Raw genomic sequence first — 21,625 nt, forward strand, 5'->3', positions numbered from 1 at the left:
CTCGGCAGTGGAGGCGCCCGAGGATGTTCCCGGTCGGCAGGCACTCCGTGCATAAGTGAAGGGCAGGCGCAGATAATCGCAGGTAGAGGCGCCAGTCAGGGCGCTATAGGCACTCCGCCTCCATAGCCTCGGCAGCTCCGGCAGCCGCCATGTCAGCGCGTCCGTCTGGGTCTCGGTCTCAGGGTAGAGATGAGCTCCGCAGTTCTCTCGGCCGTGCAGTGGGTTCCAGGCAGGCAGGAACAGCGGGAGAGCACCAGTCAATTCCGCACACCGTCTCCGTCCCCTCGTCAGCGTTTCGCAGCAGGATAACGTCAGGATTTCGGCGAGAGGAACAAAGGATCGGGGAGCCGAGAGACTTCACGTCCGTTCACATCGCCATCTTGGCTCCTCCTCTAGTGTGGTAATGTTTGTGTTTTTTTAAAACGTTTTAGTGTGTGCTGTGGTGTTGTGTTTATTTAGTGTAGTGTATTAGGGAGGGTAGTGTAGTGTTTATGTAGTGTAGTGATTTAGGTTTTAGGGTAGTGTAGTGTTGTAGTGTATGTTTATTGTAGTGTATTAGGGTTTAGGGTAGTGTAGGGGTGGGAGTAGTGTGGGTAGCGTAGTAGTGTTTTAGGGTTTAGGGTAGTGTAAGGGGGGGAGTAGTGTGGGTAGCGTAGTAGTGTTTTAGGGTTTAGGGTAGTGTAAGGGTGGGAGTAGTGTGGGTAGTGTAGTAGTGTTTTAGGGTTTATGGTATTGTAGGGGTGGGAGTAGTGTGGGTAGCGTAGTAGTGTTTTAAGGTTTAGGGTAGTGTTGGGGTGGGAGTAGTGTGGGTAACATAGTAGTGTTTTAGGGTTTAGGGTAGTGTAGGGGTGGGAGTAGTGTGGGTAACGTAGTTGTGTTTTAGGGTTGTGTAGGGGTGAGAGTAGTGTGGGTAGCGTAGTAGTGTTTTAGGGTTTAGGGTAGTGTAAGGGTTGGAGTAGTGTGGGTAGCGTAGTAGTGTTTTAGGGTTTAGGATAGTGTAGGGGTGGGAGTAGTGTGGGTAGCGTAGTAGTGTTTTAGGGTTTAGGGTAGTGTAAGGGTGGGAGTAGTGTGGGTAGTGCTGGTAGTGTAGTAGTGTGGTAGTGTTTTTGGGTTGGGATAGTGTAAGGGTAGGAGTAGTTTGTTGTGTAGGGATAGAGATGTAACTTACCTTGCAAACTTTTACCATAAGTATAGCTTTACCACGCATGCCTTTGCGTTGTAATGGCATGCGTGGTAAAAGCATACTCGTGGTAAAAGTATGCGATGTAATGGCATGCGATGTCATTGTCATCACGTTGTAATACTCGCGTTGTAATGGTATGCGTGGTATTAGAATGCGATGTAATGACATACATCCGCCAGAAGGATTGACGTCTTTCTTCACGCTGGAGAGGGCGCACAGGGTGCCAGCGCGTCCGCCACTGCAGGGCCGACCCCCCGCGCCCGGTGGTGGCCCGACTACTTCACTACAAGGACAGAGACATCTTGATTCAAAAGGCACGCACGGCGTGTTCCCTTTAAGGTTGACAACGCCACGGTCACTATATTTACGGACTATACCCAGGATGTGCAGAGGCGTAGGGCATCCTATCTGGGGATCAAAAAGGAACTGCGAGATGAGGGGCTGCAGTACTCCCTGATGTTCCCGGCAAAGCTGAGGGTGATCCTTGATGGCACAACAAATTTTTTCCAAACACCCGAAGAGGCATGGACATGGTTCGAAACGTACAAAGCGGGCCGCAGTTCCCAGGGCCAGGATGCACATCCGAAGCCCTACCGGGTGCGCAAATCTCAGCGGATACGGAAACGGACCAAATCTCTGCAGGCACGACAGAGGGCCCAGATGGCATTGGACAAGCAGAGTGCTCTAGCGGCAACAGCGGAAATCACAGGCTCCCAAAACACTGGATCAGCGTTGGGCACGTACTGGGATGAAGAAGGGAAACGATCGGAAGCTGACCACTCGGAAACGGACAGCACAGTGGGGCCGGTGGTCACACCGGGGACGGCGGAAGGAATGCTGGACGAGTGACATAAACACGGCACTCCTGTGTACTAGGGGTTCTCTGACCCATTTACTGGTGTGGCTGAACCTGACGGCGCTTGAGTATTTCTGTTTGTTGGACTGGTAACATATGGGGTCTGTGGCGGGCTGGTTTGGGCGAGGGCTGCTCCCGGTTGGGCCAGGTCGCACCTTTCAGTGCCCTTAAGGCACACTGTGGTAACTACCACAGTATAGTGTTGTGAGTGTTGTTGGTAGGTTTGGATGGGGACTGATAGGTTACTATTGGGTCCTGTTCTGGGGGGGAGGGGTGCTAGGGGTTCATGGGGTGTTGGTAGTTGGGGAAGAGAAGGTGGTGTGGGCAACACTGCAGAGCAATTGGCGAAAATGCGAAGTTGTTGTGATGGGGACACTACATGACTTGAAATGCATCACATGGAATGTTAGAGGCTTACACACAATGACTAGGCGTCACAAAGTACATGCCTACTTGCTGAGAAGGGGAGTCCATGTAGCACTGTTGCAGGAAACGCATCTTACAAAGGCGGAGGGATTAGCGCTGCAGCGTAGATGGAGAGGCCAGGTCTTCAGTACAGCGTATTCTGCGTTTGCTAGAGGGGTGCTTATATGGATCAGAGCAGGGGTTCCATTTCAGGCCACAAGGCAACTGCTAGACCAGGGGGGCAGATATGCAGCAGTTGAGGGTAAGCTATACGGCAAGGACATTGTGTTCTGTAGTGTTTACGCCCCTAATACGGATCAGGCTCACTTCTTGGCTACCCTGTTGGGTGTGCTGGCGTCATACCTGGCTGGCTCGGCTGTGATAGGGGGAGACTTCAATGCAACTGCAGACGTGGACATGGATAGATCACATCCTCCTCTGGCGGCTGCCCCGATTCGGAAACTGGCCAAAACTAGAACCGAGTGGCAGGATAGATGGGGGTTGGTCGATGTGTGGCGTGCACAACACCCACATGACAGGGATTATTCGTTCTTCTCCTCCATACACAAACTTCATGTCCGAATTGATGCCATCCTGTGCTCCCACTTGGTTGCGCATGTGGCAAAGCACACTGAGTACCTGGCTAGAACTATTTCTGACCACAACCCGCTGTTGATGTCGGTAGACTGGCAAAGAACGAGATCAGCGATCCCGACTTGGCGATTGCGACCGGATACGCTGGAGGATCAGGCATTTCGAACAGCAGTGGGAGAGGGTATTGATAGTTATTTCAGGGAGACCCATGGGACGGCGACCAAGAGAGCGGTGGAGTGGGACGCCTTTAAAGTGGTTGTTAGAGGGATCTGCATTAATAAATTTGCGGGATTAGGAAGACGGTGCTGACTGATGTAGCGAAGGCAGAGAGGGCTCTCAGGGACCTGGAACAACAGCGGCCGGAAAGACCAGAATTGCAGGGGCGACTAGTGGAAGCTAAGGAACTACTAGCGGCGGAGACTGAGAGGCTCCGTGGTTTTGACCACAAGGAGTACCTAGCGAAAGTTCATGTGGAGGGGGATAAAGTCGGTACGCTGTTGGCCAGATTGGCAGATCCTGTGCAGAGGAGTGGTCCGATAATACGGATAGAGCAGGCCACAGGCCAGCTGGTTCACTCACAACAGCTGGTGGTGTCGCGATTCGCCACCTATTATGCATCCCTGTATGAAAGTAGACAGAGGGGCACAGGAACGGGCATAGAGGACTATTTGGAGGACATTCCGTTGCCACAGCTAGACAAAGCCCATGCTAAGCTATTGGGCAAGACGTAACATTAGCTGAAATACGCGGTGCAATCAAACAAATGGCCCGGAACAAGACACCGGGCCCCGATGGGCTGCCTATCGAATTTTATGTCCAATACGTCGATGTACTGGCACCCCGCCTACTGGAAGTATACCGAGAGGCACTAAAGGAAGGTTGTCTACCATGCTCGATGCGTGAAGCACTGATCATCCCCCTCCTGAAACAGGGGCGCCCGGATGTGGACGTAGCGTCATATAGGCCACTCTCCATTTTAACAGCGGATTACAAAATCTTGAGCCGGATATTGGCTACTCGGCTGCTACCGCACATGACTACCTTGGTCCACGCAGACCAGGCGGGATTTATCCCCACAAGGTGCACTGCCTTGAATATTCGCCGCTTCCTCAGAGTTCTGGCGGAAAACCGGGGGGGAGCCGTGTTCTGCAGCGGTCCTCTCTGTGGACATAGAAAAAGCGTTCAACAGCTTGGAGTGGGCTTTTCTTCATAAAGTTCTGAGCCGCTTTGGCCTTGGGGAGCAGTTTGTGCAGTGGACTGGGGTGCTGTACGCCTCGGCCACGGCCAGGGTGCGGCTAGGGGAGGTGATCTCTGATCAATACCCAATACTGAGAGGGACACGGCAGGGCTGCTCACTGTCGCCACTGCTGTTTGCATTGGCGGTGGAGCCTCTTGCGATTCAGGCACGTTCAGGACGTTGGTATAGGGGGCTGTTGCAGGGAGATGCCACACATCATATCTCGTTGTACGCCGACGATTTACTCCTTTTCCTGCATGGTGCTGAACACGACCTACGTGGGGCTACCTCCCTGCTTGCTCGCTTTGGGGCAGTCTCCGGCCTTAATGTAAACTAGAATAAAACGTGCCTCTTCCCGGCTCTCCCAGATATGGCTCCTCCTGGATCCCCGGGAGAGATCGCTTGGGAACCTGCATGCCTCACATATTTGGGGGTGCGGATCTACCATAGTGAAAAAGATTTGCTGGAAGGGAATATAGGACGCTGTATTAGAGGATTGAAGGGTTGCATGGAATTCTGGTCGACGCTTCCCATATCAGTGATGGGCAGAATAGCATTGCTCAAAATGGTCGCACTTCCCCGGCTTCTGTACTATTTTCGAACATTACCAATCTGGATCCCTCCGGGCATATTTAAAGACCTAAGATCGTTAATCGTGGGTTTCCTCTGGGTCACTGGAAGGCGACGAGTGGCGTTGTCGACACTGATGAGACCTAGGCTTGAGGGCGGAATGGCGCCGCCGGATTTTGAGCTCTACTATCTAGCTGCACAACTGCAGGTCCTTACACAGCATATAGCACGTGAGTATAGGGGACCGGGGGGGGGGCGGCGGGGAATACAGCGTCACGTTCTGGCCTACATAGTCTTACAACAAAAACTAGATCTGAGAGATTTGAATGGGGAGGAGAGAACTCTGCGACTTTGCTGGAATAGCGCCCAGCGTAAAACGGGACTATCCCGCCCATACGCACCGGAGATCCCTCTGGGAATGCTGATGGCGCTACCGCACGGGGGAGATTGGACCCCACTAGCGGGCTGGGAGCTACTGGGCGTACAGATGATGGGGGATCTATACCAGAGCTGGGAACTAATGCCCTTCCCGGAATTACGAGACATGTATGGGCTACCGGAGGAGGATTTTCTGATTCATGCAGCGCTCACGACCGCGATTCAAAAGCATTGGAAAACAGGGAGAGCGGAACCGGAGTTGACGCACGCTTGTCAGTATGCGGTGATGGCGGCAGGGACCTTTAAGTCGGTTACGTGCCTCCATTCCCGTATGCTCCAGGAGAGCTTACGTCCCTTGACAGCCCTCAAGGCAAAATGGGAGGAGAGTATAGGCCGCCCGATCCCAGACACCGCGTGGGGCCAAGTTCTCGAAAGGGCATGGAAGGGCAATAGGAACTCCAGGTTCCAGCAAATACAGTATTTCATCCTGCACAAGGCCTACCTAACCCCAGGTAAGATCAGGAAGTATTTCCAGGCCCAAAGCGCGGCTTGTCCCATAGGTTGAGAAGAGGGCGTTGAGCTGGAACACATGCTATGGTCCTGTCCACGAATGGAAGGTTATTGGGCTGAGATAGGAGTCCTTTTGAACACAATCACAGATAGGGAACTTGAATACGACATGGCCACCTGTCTGCTACACTGGTTCCCACACACAGCTAGGAATAAGGTAACCAGCAAATGTATCGATCTGGGGCTCCTGTTGGCTAAACGTGAAATTACATGGCATTGGAAGGCGAAAGAGGGACCTTCGAGTGAGAGATGGCGTAGGGAATTTTGTAAGTGGGCGGGTTGCGAAAGTACAGTGAGGTTCAGACGGGCTGTCCGCACAGGGGATGAGAAAATGTTGGAGGTGGCTCGAGCATGGGAGGCCTTAGTTCAGACGCTGAGGGACTCCCATACCACAGAAGAGGAGGGATGAGCGCTCAGCATCCATGCGGGTGAAAATGTATGACACAGGACTTTGCTAGCCAGTTGAAATACTATTGCGATAAGCTGTGAGATTTTGACACTGCCCACACCACCGACCCTGTAACGGGGAGGGGGGGGGGGGGCAGGGGGTGGGGGAGGGTAGAGCACTGGAATGGGTGGCTACTGTTGGGACACATTGCGCTCTGATGCCGGTTCTGATTGGTGATCTGATATTGTATTGCATTAGAAATGTAGATGTACCGGTGAGTGGAGTTACACGTTGGTAAATAGTACATACGGACATGGATAGTAGCTGCGGAGTTAATCTATTTTGGTGTTATGGGAGGAGTTGATGTTTGAGGGTTGGGGGCGGGAGAAAAAGGAAATGCGGATGTAAAAGTCTTGTGGATTGATCACAATTGCCTTACTATGCTACACAGAATGCCACTGCTCTCCTGATTTAAGCCGCCCGCCCTCCGGGTTGTGGGCTGAATGGCCGTGTGCTGAACGGTAATGGCGGGTGCGTTATGCGTGCCAGTGTTTGAAATGTGGTTCGCTCTAGATGTATACTGCACTTTTCTGCAATAAAAATATATATAAAAAAAAAATCACAATACTCCCTAGGCACTATGCATGTCACTTCCAGAGCGGATGACACTAAGCGAAACCGAACACCACCACCTACTAGTGCGCAGGAGTACTGCTCATGAAAAGTTTCCACATCCAGTCGGATGCCTGGGGAATATTCTACAGTAGGAATCTGGAGCTTGAAGTCTCTATCAGATCTTTTCAGGAGTGTGGGCAGGAGGGGGAGGGAAGGGAAGGGAAGTTTACAGGAGCTCCAATACATGCAGAAGGAATCTCCCAGGGAGGATCTCCTTGGGAACTCCAACGCACAATCATCTGGACATTGTGTTCTCTGCAGAGGAGAATAGTTCGAGCCAGGGTTCTCACTATTACTGGAAGATGTCCTGTGCCACCACAGAGTGCAACTGTCATTTGTGATTAGCTAGACAGCCGAGTTCTCCCACCCTGGATTTTAACGATCCTGCTAGGTGTTGGCCAAACAGGAAGCTGCCCTAAGCTTTCAGCCACTTCCAGAGGTGCAGAGCCTCTTGGCACGGATCCATGACCCCACTCCTCCCGGTTTGTTGCAATACCACCTGGCGGTTGTGTTGTCTGTGCGACCCTGCACCCATTCTGCCTTGAGAGTTGGGTAAACACCTTTAATTTCATACATGATGCTAGGAACCATCTTTACATTATATGAACGTTATTGGCAAAATAAATTCACTATTCGCATAACTAAATATTCTGCAGAAGAGTTTCTTTATGTCACTATTGCAGTGGATGTCCAAGGTTACACTTCGCCCATAGGGACCACCTTTATGATAATAATTGTCCGAACTAGGTCCCTGGGTTCCCCTTTTCTCAAATACCAAATGCAAATAAATAAAATAAGCATTCATTAGCCAATAAGAAACAAATACTTTATTCAAGTTCAGTTACTGACTAGCTGATTATCAGAGTTAGCATTCTAAGCACAAATATCTTTTTAAAAAGAATATAAAAAAAATAGATAATTTCTAATTCATGGAATCACAGATTATAAAAAAAAAAAATATCACCAGCACAATAAATACGTTGGCCAACTGCTTCTGTTCTTCAAACTTAATTTAAATGATAGAGAGTGAGTAATGAGAAAAGAAGGATTCCTAAAACATGACACAGAGTTAAAAGATTACACAGATCATGCCTATGTTATCACAGAGAGGGCCATACATACTGCATTAAACAGGCATGAGGATCATTCCACGTATAGTCAGGAAATACTTCCATTCACTCAGCATTTCACTCATTTGTCTGACATATCTCATTGGAAATACCCTTCAAATCCTTTACTTCCATTGCTCCGCTCTCACTGCTTTACCAACAAGATGCCAGCCCACGAGGTTTACTAATAGCTTAAATGAAGACACTGGCATCAGAAATATACTTTGTAATTATGTCCTTAGTGTCAGACTCTGGCACGGTATCAGACCAGACCATGAGAAACTGGGCATGTGCTACGGTCATGTTAGGTTGGAGGAAGACAATTGTTTAACAATTATGATGCATCATATCCCATTGCTGTCTTTTCGGTTTTAACAAGAAAGTGAGAAAAACAAACGTTTAGGGAGCCCGGAAACATCCTAATCTGGATTAAAGGCAAGATTCTCCCACCCAAAGTAGTGTACACACACACAATCAAAAGTTTACAAGCTTTTTTCTGCTTTACATTAGTATGTATACAATGGCGTATATAATCAAAATGTGGGCAATCTGAATTCCCCCCTCCTCGTTCTCACTTTTAGTTTTATTCAGAGAAACTTATGCCATCAGTAACTCCACTTGGATTCATTCGAAAAATGTATGTACTGATCTATATAAACGTAATCACAAATACATTGAACAAAAAAATATTGTTGAAAACCAGGTGGTCAGTGCTCTGCCCTTCTTACTTCAAAGAGCAAAGGTGCAAGATGAACTTTAGAGAACGAACAGACAAGCCTTCTAAACACTCGACTTCCCAGAGAATATTAACTGGTATGGTCAGCACTAGGATGAAGGAACCGAAAGATAAGCCCCTTCCTAGACCATCGTGAAAAGTCTCTGGACCATCAGCAAAGTACAACGCATTCATTCTATCCATGTCAAGGCTGGTTCACAAGCACATACAAGCTGACCTTTGCAGGCGCATTCGATTTTCAGATACATGAGAAGGGTCGGTCCTTGCACACATTATATATTCTTCCTCAATGAGACTGTATGTTGATTCGGTGCAATATAGGCGGTTTCCTCTGCTAGATGATGCTATTACTTGACCACAGTATACGGTGCTGCGCGTTCCATTACAGTGGACCCTTGGAGGCAAATACCCAGAGGCCTCGCTGAGATAGAGGCAAAGAGTGTGTGCACTTGAATTGAGAAGGAGATTCAGATCTCCTCAAACCTCGAATGCTGAACGTGGCTTCTCAAGACTGCCAGATGTGTGCTGAAGCAGATGTGAGAGGCAATGACTCACAGACTTCCATCCAAAGTGAACTATCCCTTTCCCACTCTCCTCCTTTACAGTAGTTGTGGCACTGCCCATCTTTGGAGATGGCAGAGTCCCCTGGCATCACCAGATTGTCACTCCTTTCATCCCAGGTAGAGAGCGCTCCACACAACGTGTGCAGTGGAGGCGGTCACACCAAGATGCCGCGTCCTCAGGCAATAAATTGCAACGACGATCTTGAAACGGCTGGCAATCATTTTTGGTTTATTCGTAAAGCAAAAATATACAAAAGCAACCAACACATTCAGTTAGGATGTACCAAATATTGTGCTTGGTCTGGCAAGTTTTGCCAGATCTAATACTGAACGAAGTCCAAGGATGCGCACACCACAGGCTTTATTACTAAGGGACGGTCTGAAGCGATGTCTGAAAGTGCCCGGTTTTCATTTTAGTCTTGATTTCCTGCACAGGAGTGAATATCAGCAGAACAGATGTGTGGAGGTCAGAGAAACGAAAGAAATAAAACCTGTCCTGCTGAAAGAGCTTTACAGATATTTTCTGGTGGTTCTGCAGCATTTTATGCCAGGATGCCCACGATATAATGGCGGACCATGAATGCAGTCTTATAAGTGGCTTTGAAAATGGATGTACACACTTCTCTAGCATTAACATTCTGCAGCAGAAAAGAACTCCTCCCTGTTGGCGAATCAAAGTCCGTAAACTGATCACAGCCAGTGCATAGCAATATACTATTGATATCATTCAGATAGATATGCTAATGAGGTTCACAGCTACATGGATGACATTTTATTTTTTTATCCATAAAAATGAGGAATGTGACTAAAAAACGTAGAGGCATCACATAAGGAACCAGAAGACGACTAACTGCAACCATTCCCAAGATAAATCACTAGCTTTTTGAACTTGCGACAAACTATTATGCTATGATTTGTACATGACAGAATCAGCATATTTGTAGACTACCCGCCATTGTAACTGTTAATAAGTTCCCTGATGTGACTGCCCCTCAGTCATGAGTCAGTAAATACCACTGGCAAAAGTATTACTTTAACAGATCACAAAGGCCTTCAGTGGGAAAATATCTGCTGCCCTGACTCTGGAATTGTAGGCAAGAGAAACACATTTACTATGACAAAAATCCTATGTCACACTACTCCAGAAACACTGGCTGAATGATTTAAAAAAAGATGGCACAGGATACAAAAATAAAACTGCCCTTGGCGTTTGAGATAGCTTCAATCTGCAACCAGGGAAAAGGTGCTTGTAGTCCGAATGTACAAAACACTTAAGTAGAGTTTTCTTTAAAGGGAACATACATAGGAAAAGGGAAGTGGGTGGGCCACCAAGACTCCAAGTCTCTGAGTTGTGCCCTGATGTTAGGGCTCAAAGAGATTAGTGAGGACGCTCTCATCCTCCTCGGTGGACACCAAGGGTTGATCTACTTCCAGCTCCTGCACAGACTTCAGCTTCCGGAGAAGGGAGGGCAGGTTCTTGATGTGGACCTCTTTGCGGAACTGTTCCCCAAGTGGCTTCTGCAAATCAGAAGAAAGGACACATTACTTTCTTTAAGAGGATCTTAGCCACAGTTTATTCACACAATATTCTTTTAACCTGAAAACTGTTTTTGTCTTAAGTTGTTATAGCACCCACCATTACAAAGAAGAATAAAATGACCGACAGTACAACCAAAATACACAAATATTTATTTTGTGATTACACATTTACTTATATTCGGTGATGCTATTCCTGTTGGATACCCAACACAATCACAGAATTCTCACCTCCATCCCCAAGCACCAGACAGGATCTGGACATTTTTCTCTTAATTACTCCCATGCGCCGGTAGGCGGTGCAGGGAGGCTCCGTGTTGGCTTTGAAGATATCATGCCAGAGCCACATATATGCACCACCTATGTGTGCTTCCATTCTTGACTAAGTCTACTCTGTTGATTGCAGAGCGTATAAACAGATAGGACCATGTGCAGATCTACAACGTGGAATATTTTTATGGATGGTGAAAAGAGTCCATTACACATAGTTTTACCAATAAAAAGTAACTTCTGATGAATACTTCTAATCACGGATTCCTCACCTTGTGGATAGATACCAAAGCAGTACCTTCCCAGGTGCATGGTCTGTGGAATGACTCAAACCTGGAAATCCTGCAGAGCTGACTGAGCAATGTGCCCTTTCCACTGGTCCTGGCTATCAAGGCAGAAGTGGGTCAAAAATGTGTAGAGTGACACCCATTTTGCAGCCTGACAGATGTCTAGAACAGGCATTCCGTGTTCCACCACAGTGGTAGCACCCTTGGATCTGGCAAAGTGAGCTCCAAGACCTTCGGGGGGGCTACTTCCTCGACAATGTGCAGCAGTACTTCATACAGAGGAATATCCACCTTGATATGGTCCTTATTTGCACTGCTTTACCCTTCTTCGTCCCAGTGAACTTGACAGAAAGCTTATTGTCCAACCGATGGTCTAAACAACTTTCAGCAAAAAACTCTGCTCTAGTTCAGACTACTAGTTTGTCTAGAAAATATGGGTGTTTAGTAGAGCTTATACCTCACTCCAGTAATGAGCTGAGGTTATTGCTACGAAGAAGAATGTTTTTAAGAGTCATGAGACGGAAAGGACATCTGTTCATCAGCTCAAATAGACTGAACATAAGGCCCCACTGCAGCATTACAAAAGGTTTGGGTGGAAAACTATGAATTAGACCTTTAAGGAAACGCATTACAACAGGGGATTTTTAACAAGGACGGTGGGTCCGGAGAATGCAAAAAGGCATAAAAAAAACAACAAATAACCTTTCACTGATGGTGGCAAATCCTAGCTCGGCTACAAAGAAGGCACAAAAAGCAGAACATCTGACAACTTTGCTTGTAATGGTTCTGTGTGGCAGGAATTGTACAAGGCCAGAAACTTGTCCTAGCATCCAGCATAAACAAATTTCACAGATGGACGTCTGGCTGGTAGAATGCCATCCACTACTTTGGAAGGGAGACTGAAGACAGTCAACTGCTGTCTGAGACCGGACATCCTTGGCGTGGTATTACCCTAAACCTTTTCCCTTCACTCCCCTTTATTTTTGGCTGACCAGCAACTGGACCTGCCTGATCCTTGCTGCTGGCCTCTGCTGGAGTGAGAAGCTAAAGTCTTCACCGGGACAAACCTGGTCCCTGTATCCGACCCATGCTCATTTGGGATCGGCCTGAACTTTGACCCACCCATTCGCAACCAGATACCAGCAAGCGGTGCTGTTTGGCGCTATTGTCATCTAGAACTTAACAAATTCATCATAATGCTGGTTCTGCTTATTCTAATTTTGTCATTCTGGTGCTCTTATTTATTAAAATATACTCGTTTTCTAATTTGGCTTTGGATTATCCTTAAATTGTGTTTTCACTTTACTACTGTCTGAGTGCTGATTACATAATTTACACATTCCCTCTAAGTTTAGCCTGACTGCTTTTGTGCCAACTTTTCTGGTTCACCATGACAAGGATTGTGGTTAGCACTTGGGTTGCTGATCCTGTTGTCCAACAGACATCTCCGGGCTCTGCAACCTGGGCGACCGCAATTCCTCTCCAACGGACCTGAACCGCATCCACGTGCCACACGTCTGTCTGTTGATGCCTAGGCTTGTAGACTCTTCCCGAATGATATTCAAGCTCCAAGAGGCCCCGGCCTCCAGCATCGCACTGCTCCAAGTACGAAGTCCTGCCTGCAACTTCTGCACTGTGGGCCTGCACCTTCTGAGGGGTGCTGAGGCTTCCCTGTAACTCCCTTGCTACAAGTGGGTCCTCAAGAGGGCTCTGACTATTCCTGCTGGCTCCCTGTGTGCTGACTTACCAATGCTGAGTTAGTCCCACAGGCCTTGCTGGTCTGCACCCAAGCCCACTCTGCAACTAACGCACACAGCCAGAGTCTGAGCCGATCACCTGTCCAGTGACGTCTCCCCAGTGATCCAGACCTAAACTTCATCGGTGGCTAGCCTCTCCTGGATCCCACAAAGTCACCTGCAGCCTCTACACGAAGGGTCACCCTGACTGTGACCAGAACCGACAAAGAAAATACAACACCAAAAAGTACCCCTGCATCCTCAGCCCCCTGGTCTGGGGGAGCCTAACCAACGGTGCCCATATCTCCCTCGACATCCCAACTTACCTGTTCAGCCGGCGGTCACCTTCATCCAGCCTCCTGGTCTGAGCCTGCAGCCTCTTTGTGCGACCGAGATTCCCCACTGAAGTACATTGGGCACCTGACGCTAAACTGTACCCTGTGTAGGAAGGTGGATACCTGCCTATGGTTACCCCCAACTTTTTGCCTAGTGTTTAGCAGGTTTTCAACTTATTTGGCCTGGGATCCTGCTATTCAGGACCCCAGGCTATCTGCTCTCTCTGTAAAATGGACTCCATGTACTCTAGGTACATCCACAATTGGGAATTGGTTCACCTTGTCAGCCCCTGTAGAAGTGTACCCTAGGTACTCAGGCCATAGGTGTAACCAAGGCCTACCAGGGGCTGCAGCATGTATTATGACACTCCTGGCTGGCCACTCAAATAGACACAACTGGCTGATCACTCAGCTGGGGCAAGGTCGTGTAATCACCCCTTGCTTAGGTATAGTATTCCTATATCTACCCTTATATATAGACACACAGTAACCTATAAGTCACTCCTATGGCAGGGCTTAACAATCCTGGAGGCAGAGTGCTTGGTTATGTGTGAGATGGTGCTCTAGCATGAGCTGAGCCTGACTGCAGCTTTCGGAACCATGTCCTTATAGCTGTTCTATGATATTGCCCTACCATATACTCTTAAGTGCATTATAATCCTCGCGGTTGAATGCTAACTTTGGTTTGGCTTTATCGAAACATATCGGGTAAGGTGCCATACGCTTTGGAATACTACCCCCTCGCCAATTCTGGCGACGGTGGTAGCATTCCACCCTTCTAGAGGGAGAAGACATGTTGTTGATGACTATCCTGGTTAAAGTTAACCAGAGCTCCAGCGTCTCAAAATGGACGCTGCTGCCACAGACGCAAGTCTGACCTTCTGCTGCTGGGAGTCCTTCCAGTCATGGAGGTTTGGACAATAGGTTTCCTGCCTGGAGAGGTGAGAGCACCACCCCAGACAGGACTTTGTGTATTGGGACAGGGAGGGCTGAATAGAATGAAACACTGCCTGGGGCACACTAGGTGCTCCATGCATAGTCCAGTTCAAACCGTTGCTGGGGCACTCCAGCCCCAGCTCTGGCGCGAAACTGGACAAAGGAAAGGGGGTGTAACCACCCCCCTTCCTGGTCCCACCCATAGGAGGGACCTAGAAAGTAATCCAGACCCTTTTAGTTGTATAAAGGTAGGAGCTGAACCCCAGGACTTTAGATTTGATCCTGAACTGAAACTTAAAACGAAACTCAGGACCTTCGACATTCTGCTGAAGCTGAAGACTGAAGAATCTCCCTTGTGGCCAAGGAGTGACCACCCTGGGCAACCAGGCACCATCCAGCCAATCAACGGCTTACTTTGTCGACGCTCCCGCCGGGACCCGAGTACAGAGCCTGACAAGACCAAGACTTCCAGACCTCTCTGACCCTCTCTTCACGTCTGCAGCATAGCTGAGATCGTGGAGGCGACGAGACACGTGGGACCGGACATCTTGAAAAGTCCACGACTTGCTAACTGTGCAGCTCCTGAGGTATCCTCGCAGCTGTGCACTGGGGATTGAGAAGCACCGAATCCGAGCTCCACCTGCACCGAAGATCAGCCCTCCACGAGTTCTGCATGGGGCTTTTCTGCTTGTGTTCTGCTCGAGGCGTTGTCCGGTTGCTGGCTCATTGGCTAGTATCCTCTGTGACGACAATCCTTTTGAACCAACTCGCTGGTCTGGTTGCTCCAGACTGGCCCTTGCCTCCCTGCAAAGGTGAGGCACCTCAGACCTTCCTGGTCTGCACCAGAAGCCTTTTGTGTATCCTGCGTGGGTTGCCTTTGCTTAGGCTTGTTGCCTCCAATCCGGAAGTCGACCCCTCCATTTGCGAGAACCTTCGTGGGACAGCTCCTCTCCAGCACCTGGTCGTCCTCGACGCCTCCTGGTCCGCGTGGCTGCAAAGACAAGCTTCACGACAGCACCTGATTGCTCCTCAACGACGTCTGGTTCCTTCCTGGTTCCACCCGGTCACTGGCTAGTGACCTAGACTCTGTCCCCTCTGCTTTCAGGTCTTCTTCATCTTCGATCCACCCTTGGATCCACCCGGACATCTTCCTCCTGGTAGCCTGCAGCATCTTTCTTCACAGGCTCCATAGACTTCAACGGCGAAACCCGACACATCTTCACACCTATGCACCCGCTTCCTGTGGGTGAGGTAACGCGAGTGCTTCGGTGCTCTCAAGGGTATTGACTATCCAAGTGTCTAGGTTTTTAGTTGTTTCATTCTAGCTAGACCGGAAGTGTCCTGAATCTCCAATTACTTACCTTCTAAGTTCCCATTGACTTTCTATTGACTCTCGCGTGAGTGTACGGACACTGCACGCGCCGCCTGTGGGCCTCCTCCTCCTAACCCAAGGACCAGATAGTGTAGCCCCAGTGATTCTCTAGGCCCTAGGGCTTTCCTTTTCACGAGTCGTGGTTCTTATACCACTTACTTAGTATATGGTTTTACGGGCCCATAGGGCAGAACTGTAAATTGTGCTATTTAACGTATTTCTAAGAGTAACTTGTTATGTGCTTATGCCTCTAATCACATAAAGAGTTCAGAGGAGTGTGTTAGTGAATAAATACATATATAAACAGCTGGCTTTACACGCCCTCAAGAGTCTTTTAGCTTAAGACTGTTCAGTCCACGCTACCTCTAGGATAGCTGGTCTATAAGGTTGACTTACAACCATCACCATAAGGGTTGTTTGGGCTGGTGCAAGGTGTTCACTAGAATAGTGAACATCATATACCAGGCCAACTTCCCACACCCTGCACCTGGCTGCAGCGCTGGTGGTGTAGCTTTGGTGCTGCCTTGTGTCCCCCCTGTGCTCACCTTAACTCCTGATGCCTGTGCCCTGAAACCGCAGGTACCTACCTGCAATCTGCACCTTGCTCGGTTACCCCAGTCTCCATTGACTAACATTGGGCTCAGTGACCACTGCACCTGGCCACACCAGTGCCACACCTAATTTAAATGGAACCTTGTCCAGTGTTGGTCAAAACCACAGAAGACAGAAAAATTAAGTTATGTACTGACCTGTTAATGCAGATTACCGTTTTCCTTCCATTTCTCGAAGTTCTACTGTTTCTGATTGACAATACAAAAGTAGGTCTATTACTGTAAAGCATTTCTACTGCCTTGCAACACAATTCCTACTGCATTTTGAAAAGTATTACTACTCTTGAAATGGTTACTTACCTGTAACTGAGTTCTTCTTGGTTCTAAAATGAAATAAAGTAATAACTTTTTAGACTAAACAATTGATCTTGGATTGTAGCCCTGACCCCCCAGGTGATAGGATACACCACCATGTGGTCTTAGTTTAGTGACCACAATCCTATACACCTGATATTGGCGGGTGGTCTTAAGAATAACTGAAAATCTAATAGATGTCCTTGCCTTTCTAATATAAGATCTAAAGACCAGGCCCGTAGACTTAAGTGGTGTATGGTAGTGCCAGGGGATTTTCAGGCGAACCTGTTGAATAATATTGGAAGGGAGATGGACCTCTGTTCAGATGATAACTTAAGGGGCAAAGAGGTCCTTACAGCATACACCAAAATCTGCACTCAGGTGGCCTCCGACCTTAAACGCCCTTTTAGGGATCACCAAAATAAAGGGGAGTGGTGGTTTGATCATAGTTGCCCATCGAAAGCTGCTAGCGGCTTTAAAATATAAATCACAAGATAAAAGTGCCATAGTAGCTCTAAGGAAAATATATAAACTGGTAAAGAAGAGATCAAACATGAGGTATGGAACGATCTATCGTCCACTGATGTTATCAAAAACAGTGCTAATTTCTGGGAAATCGTGAACAAACCCTTTTTTCAAGAATCCATGGGTAGTCCCATGTGCAGAAGTGTGGCTCAACGGTTAGAGGCGGCAGACCCGGAGGCTGAGGTCTGCCCGGGACCAGGGTTCAATTCCCGACGCGGCCGGGTTCAGGACCAATGTCAGCGGGCCCAATAATTCTCGCCTCGGTGCCACTCTAACCATGGGGTCCCACGCTGCAACTCTGGGCAATAGCTTGCTTAATCTCCACTCTGGCCCCACCACCGCCGGGGATGCCTGGCTTCACCTTGGGGATGCCCAGTAAAGGGACCATCTCACAGGGAAAGCCAGGACGGGTTCCCCAGTGGTACAGCGCTGGGACGCTCCAGGGTAACCACGCGCTCTATAAATCCAACATTCATTCATTCATTCATTCCCCTGGAATGTAACATACAGGAGCAGGATAGGTTCAACCTTTTTACATCTATATATGGTGATCAGGAGAATCCGGGATTTTCAGGCACTGCATTTGATGTTGAGGCATACACTATGATTTTTACAGAGTTAGAAGTAGTGAAGGCCATAACTCAAATGACAAGTAACAAAGGCCCTGGACCAGATGGCGTCCCAGCTGATCTTTTTAAATCTAATGTAATTCTTTGGTCAAAACTATTGGCCCATGTTTTTAATGTGGCATGTAAATTAGGTCTACCCAGGTCATGGTCTGAGTCAGTTATTGTTCCGATTTTTAAAAAGGGTAATAGAGGGGATCCAAGCTGTTACAGACCAATTTCACTCATAGATTCTGCTGTAAAGGTGCTTGGAAGGGTGGTACTTAGTAAACTCACAGCTTGGTTAACTGAATCCAATACCCTATCAGATCTGCAATACGGATTTAGGAAAGGAAGGGGCACTACTGACCAGTGCCTGATTCTGCACCTGTTAATTGGGAACTACACTATCGCCAAGAAGGGAACATTGCACTTGTCGTTCATGGATCTTTCCTTGGCCTTTGACCGAGTGAATAGATCCAAGTTATGGCCAAACTAGGAGTGGATGGAAATATTGTCAGTTTCCTTGCCGATCTGCATAGGGATTTGACCGCCACAGTGAGGTACGATCAAAGGGGGAACTGTACCCAGGGAATATGCATCGCTAATGGGGTTAGGCAGGGATGTATCGAAGATGTCCCCGGTGTCGAGGGTGTTTTCGACGCCGAAGCGTGCTTCGGTGTCGACATGGACTGCTTCGACTTCGAGCTTTCCTTGACTTGGTGCTTCGGTGTCGATGTGGTCCGTTTATCGGAACCGGAACCACTATGATGGGAGACCGAGTGTTTCGGTTTCTGTTTCGTTGCCGGGCTCGAAGGCGGGGCGTTGGAAACTTTTTTCGGTTGTCTGACCGGGCTCGAGGGCGGGGTCGACACCGTGCGGGGTCTGTTCTTTGGTAAAGGGACGTCGTCACTCACGGTTTGTTGGACGTCGATTTCCTCGACGTCGGACTCGTCCTCTTCTGACCCCGCCTCGTCGGCCTCTTCTTCCTCCTCTTCTGGGTGCTGGTCCTCGAACAGCTCCGGGATTGCTTGTGACTGCATTCTCGATACCTCGTGTCTTCGGGCTCTCGACTTTGAAGAGAACGCTGCACAGGCCTCACAGTCCCTGGATTCGTGTTCAGGGGACAAGCAGAGGTTGCACACCTCGTGTAGGTCCTTGTGTGGGAACTTAGCACCACACGTTGGACATTTTTTGAATGGAGTCCTTTCCATGGACCCCGGGCTGGACTACGTCGAGTTTCTCGTAGTCGTCGTCCTTCGAACCGCGTCGGTATGGAGTAAAGTCGCGTTCGATAACGATACCGTCGATTTGGAAAGGAGTACGCGCCGGTTATAACCTTCTTTGTTGAAGTCGGTCCGGAGCGCTTCGATCCTCATCCGAACCCGATGGCGGAAAAAAACAATCTAAGGATGGAGCCGATGCCCATGCGCACTAACACCAAGAGGAGGAGTCATCTATGACGACAAAGACTTCTCCAAGAGAAAAACAAAGTGCAATCATCCGAGCCCAACACCAGATGGCGATCTATTCATAAATGTACCATCTGCAGCCCATATGCCTCGAACCTAGGGTTACCACCTGCCCTTATCTAGGTGTTTTATTTGATGACAAGGGCACGTGGACCCCGCAATTGAATGCAAAGAAAAATGTATTGGCTAAATCCACATCTGCCATTTTATGTTTTGCACGTAGGTTAGAGGCAAAACTAATACAAACACTGTTAAATGTATATAGAGCAAAATGTACCTGCATTGCAACTTATGGCTCAATATATGGGGATTTAGGGAAGCAATGGAAATCTAAGTAGTTGAGAACACATTTTTAAGAAACTTGCTATCAGTGCCACAATCCACGGCAACATATGTAATTAACCAAGAAACTGGGACAGGCTTTGTGGAGGACTTAATTGCAATAGCACCTCTACTAAAATGGATAGCAACTTGGTTAAATCCTGAACTTGAAATGAATCGTGAAATCATGAGACTGCTTAGTTCTAGATCGAGCTAGTAGCATTCCTTGGCTGTGCCATGTCAAAAAGCTGGCAGAGCAACTGGGACGGCCAGTACTATGTAATTCCCCAGACAAATTAGTAAAGGGCGATATGCAGTGGGCGAAGAGATATGGCATTCATGGAAACAGAAGAAAGGGAGTTGGCAAAACCAATGGTACGTGCCCATCAATTGCTAATAACGTCTGGTGCAATTGAACCTTATTTGAATGTAGTAACTAACTCTAACCACTGCTTACTCCTGGTAAGATTTAGGCTGAACCAGTTTCATTTTCTCCTTGCCGATCCTCCGGGATGGAGAAGGGTGGAGGACCTGGGAGTTTATTCATGGGACAATTTCTCCACCCAGGATACATCGCACTTTGTTTTATTTTGCGAGCACTTTTAGCACAGTTGGAAACGTTTTATCATTTCAATTTTAAAGGACAAAGGATTTTTACAAGCAAAACTAGCACTTCTATATTTACAGATGCTGTCCAATGTCTGGGAAATTTTCAGTATAGTGCGTTTCCTCACTGCAGCAGTTAGAATAGGGAGGAAAAAGTGAGAGTGATCCCCATGACCTAGTCTACATTAATTAACTTTTAATACATCAGGGTTTTTAATGTCGTATTTTAAATTGTTAGTCTTTGTCTATTCTAGGTTTATAACTAGTGCAATATTATTGTTGCTAACAAATGTTATTTAATTTTAATACTCTTTGTACAGAATGCTTTTATGGTTTTAACGGAATAAAGTACTTTTGACTGACTGATCTTGGATTCCGTCTGAGTGTGTGTATTAATTTCTTGCCTGAGTGTGTACAACAAATGATAAGCTTAACTGCTTGACCACACTATAACAAATAGAGCTTTTAGTATCATCTACTTAAGCCTCTGGGGGTTTAGTATATACAGAGCCAGCTTCCTACACACAGGTATAGTATGGGTCTGACACACTTGAACTGCTTTCCTCTTGACTTAGCGCAAGAGGAGGACGACAAATGAGGTCTACAGAAACGGCCCCAGGAGTGACCCTGCTGACAGTCTATGGAGTGTGCAGGGGACCAAGAACTACAGGATGCCTTAAAGGGCTGTGACACCCGTGACACCAACAGCTTTATCTGCTGCTCCTTAAGCGCCTTGTGCCGAAAGCAGTGGACAGGAGTCACGCCGAATCATGGTGCTCACCCAGGCACCACAAACAGTTGCAGCGAGGGTCAGTGGCCGACATCTACCGTACATAGGACCCGCAATCCTTAAAACCAGAGTGCATGAAAAAGTCATGCTGTGTCCCTCGACAAAAATGAGTCGAAATCAGGGAAAAACAGCCAGAGGTACCGCTTCTCTGGATCCACATGGAAGCACAAATAAAAAGAAACTGAGGTCTGGGCGTCGGTACGCATCTAATGTGGACTCCGGTGACATCACTGCCGTGATCAATTGTCGATATGGAGCCGCACGAGGTCACCTACTGCCGCAGACAGGTGTTGCTGACTTTTTGGATCCAGTTTGGTGCCTGGTGAGCATTCAAAAGTTAAGGAATCTGCGGCTAGATGTCTCTGACAGATACTTGTTGTCACTTGCACACTGTCGAAATTTGGGGAATAGAATAAAGAAAAAAGTTGACAAAAAGCAGTGTCCAAGATGAGAGAAGATCTGGAACTGCATACAGAACGCATGAAAAACAAGCATTTTCAATGCAATAGTTCTCAATTTTTTTTTGCGTTCGAGCTGTGGACGTTGTAAATGGTAATGTTTTATACATGTTTTGTTTTTTAGTGTAGTAACTATATGCGTTGTGTAGTGGAAATGTGTTTATTTTTTTATTTGTTAGTAGTGTATTTGTGTGTGGTGTGGACTTG

At 47.9% G+C, this 21,625-nt stretch overlaps 1 protein-coding gene across 4 annotated transcripts in view; it reads right to left on the minus strand.

The window, feature by feature from the left end:
* Positions 1–7,668: 7,668 nt before the first annotated feature.
* The window catches only part of LOC144762309 (exportin-5-like), a 949,573-nt gene continuing 935,616 nt past the window's right edge, over positions 7,669–21,625 (minus strand). For all 4 annotated transcript variants that reach the window (XM_078647462.1, XM_078647460.1, XM_078647463.1 and 1 more), the window contains exon 32: positions 7,669–10,782. In XM_078647462.1, the coding sequence (XP_078503588.1) occupies positions 10,627–10,782 (156 nt within the window). In that variant the 3' untranslated portion in view covers positions 7,669–10,626. The remainder of the gene's footprint in view (positions 10,783–21,625) is intronic.

This window comes from Lissotriton helveticus, chromosome 6, assembly GCF_964261635.1.
Source record: "Lissotriton helveticus chromosome 6, aLisHel1.1, whole genome shotgun sequence".
NCBI lineage: Eukaryota > Metazoa > Chordata > Amphibia > Caudata > Salamandridae > Lissotriton > Lissotriton helveticus.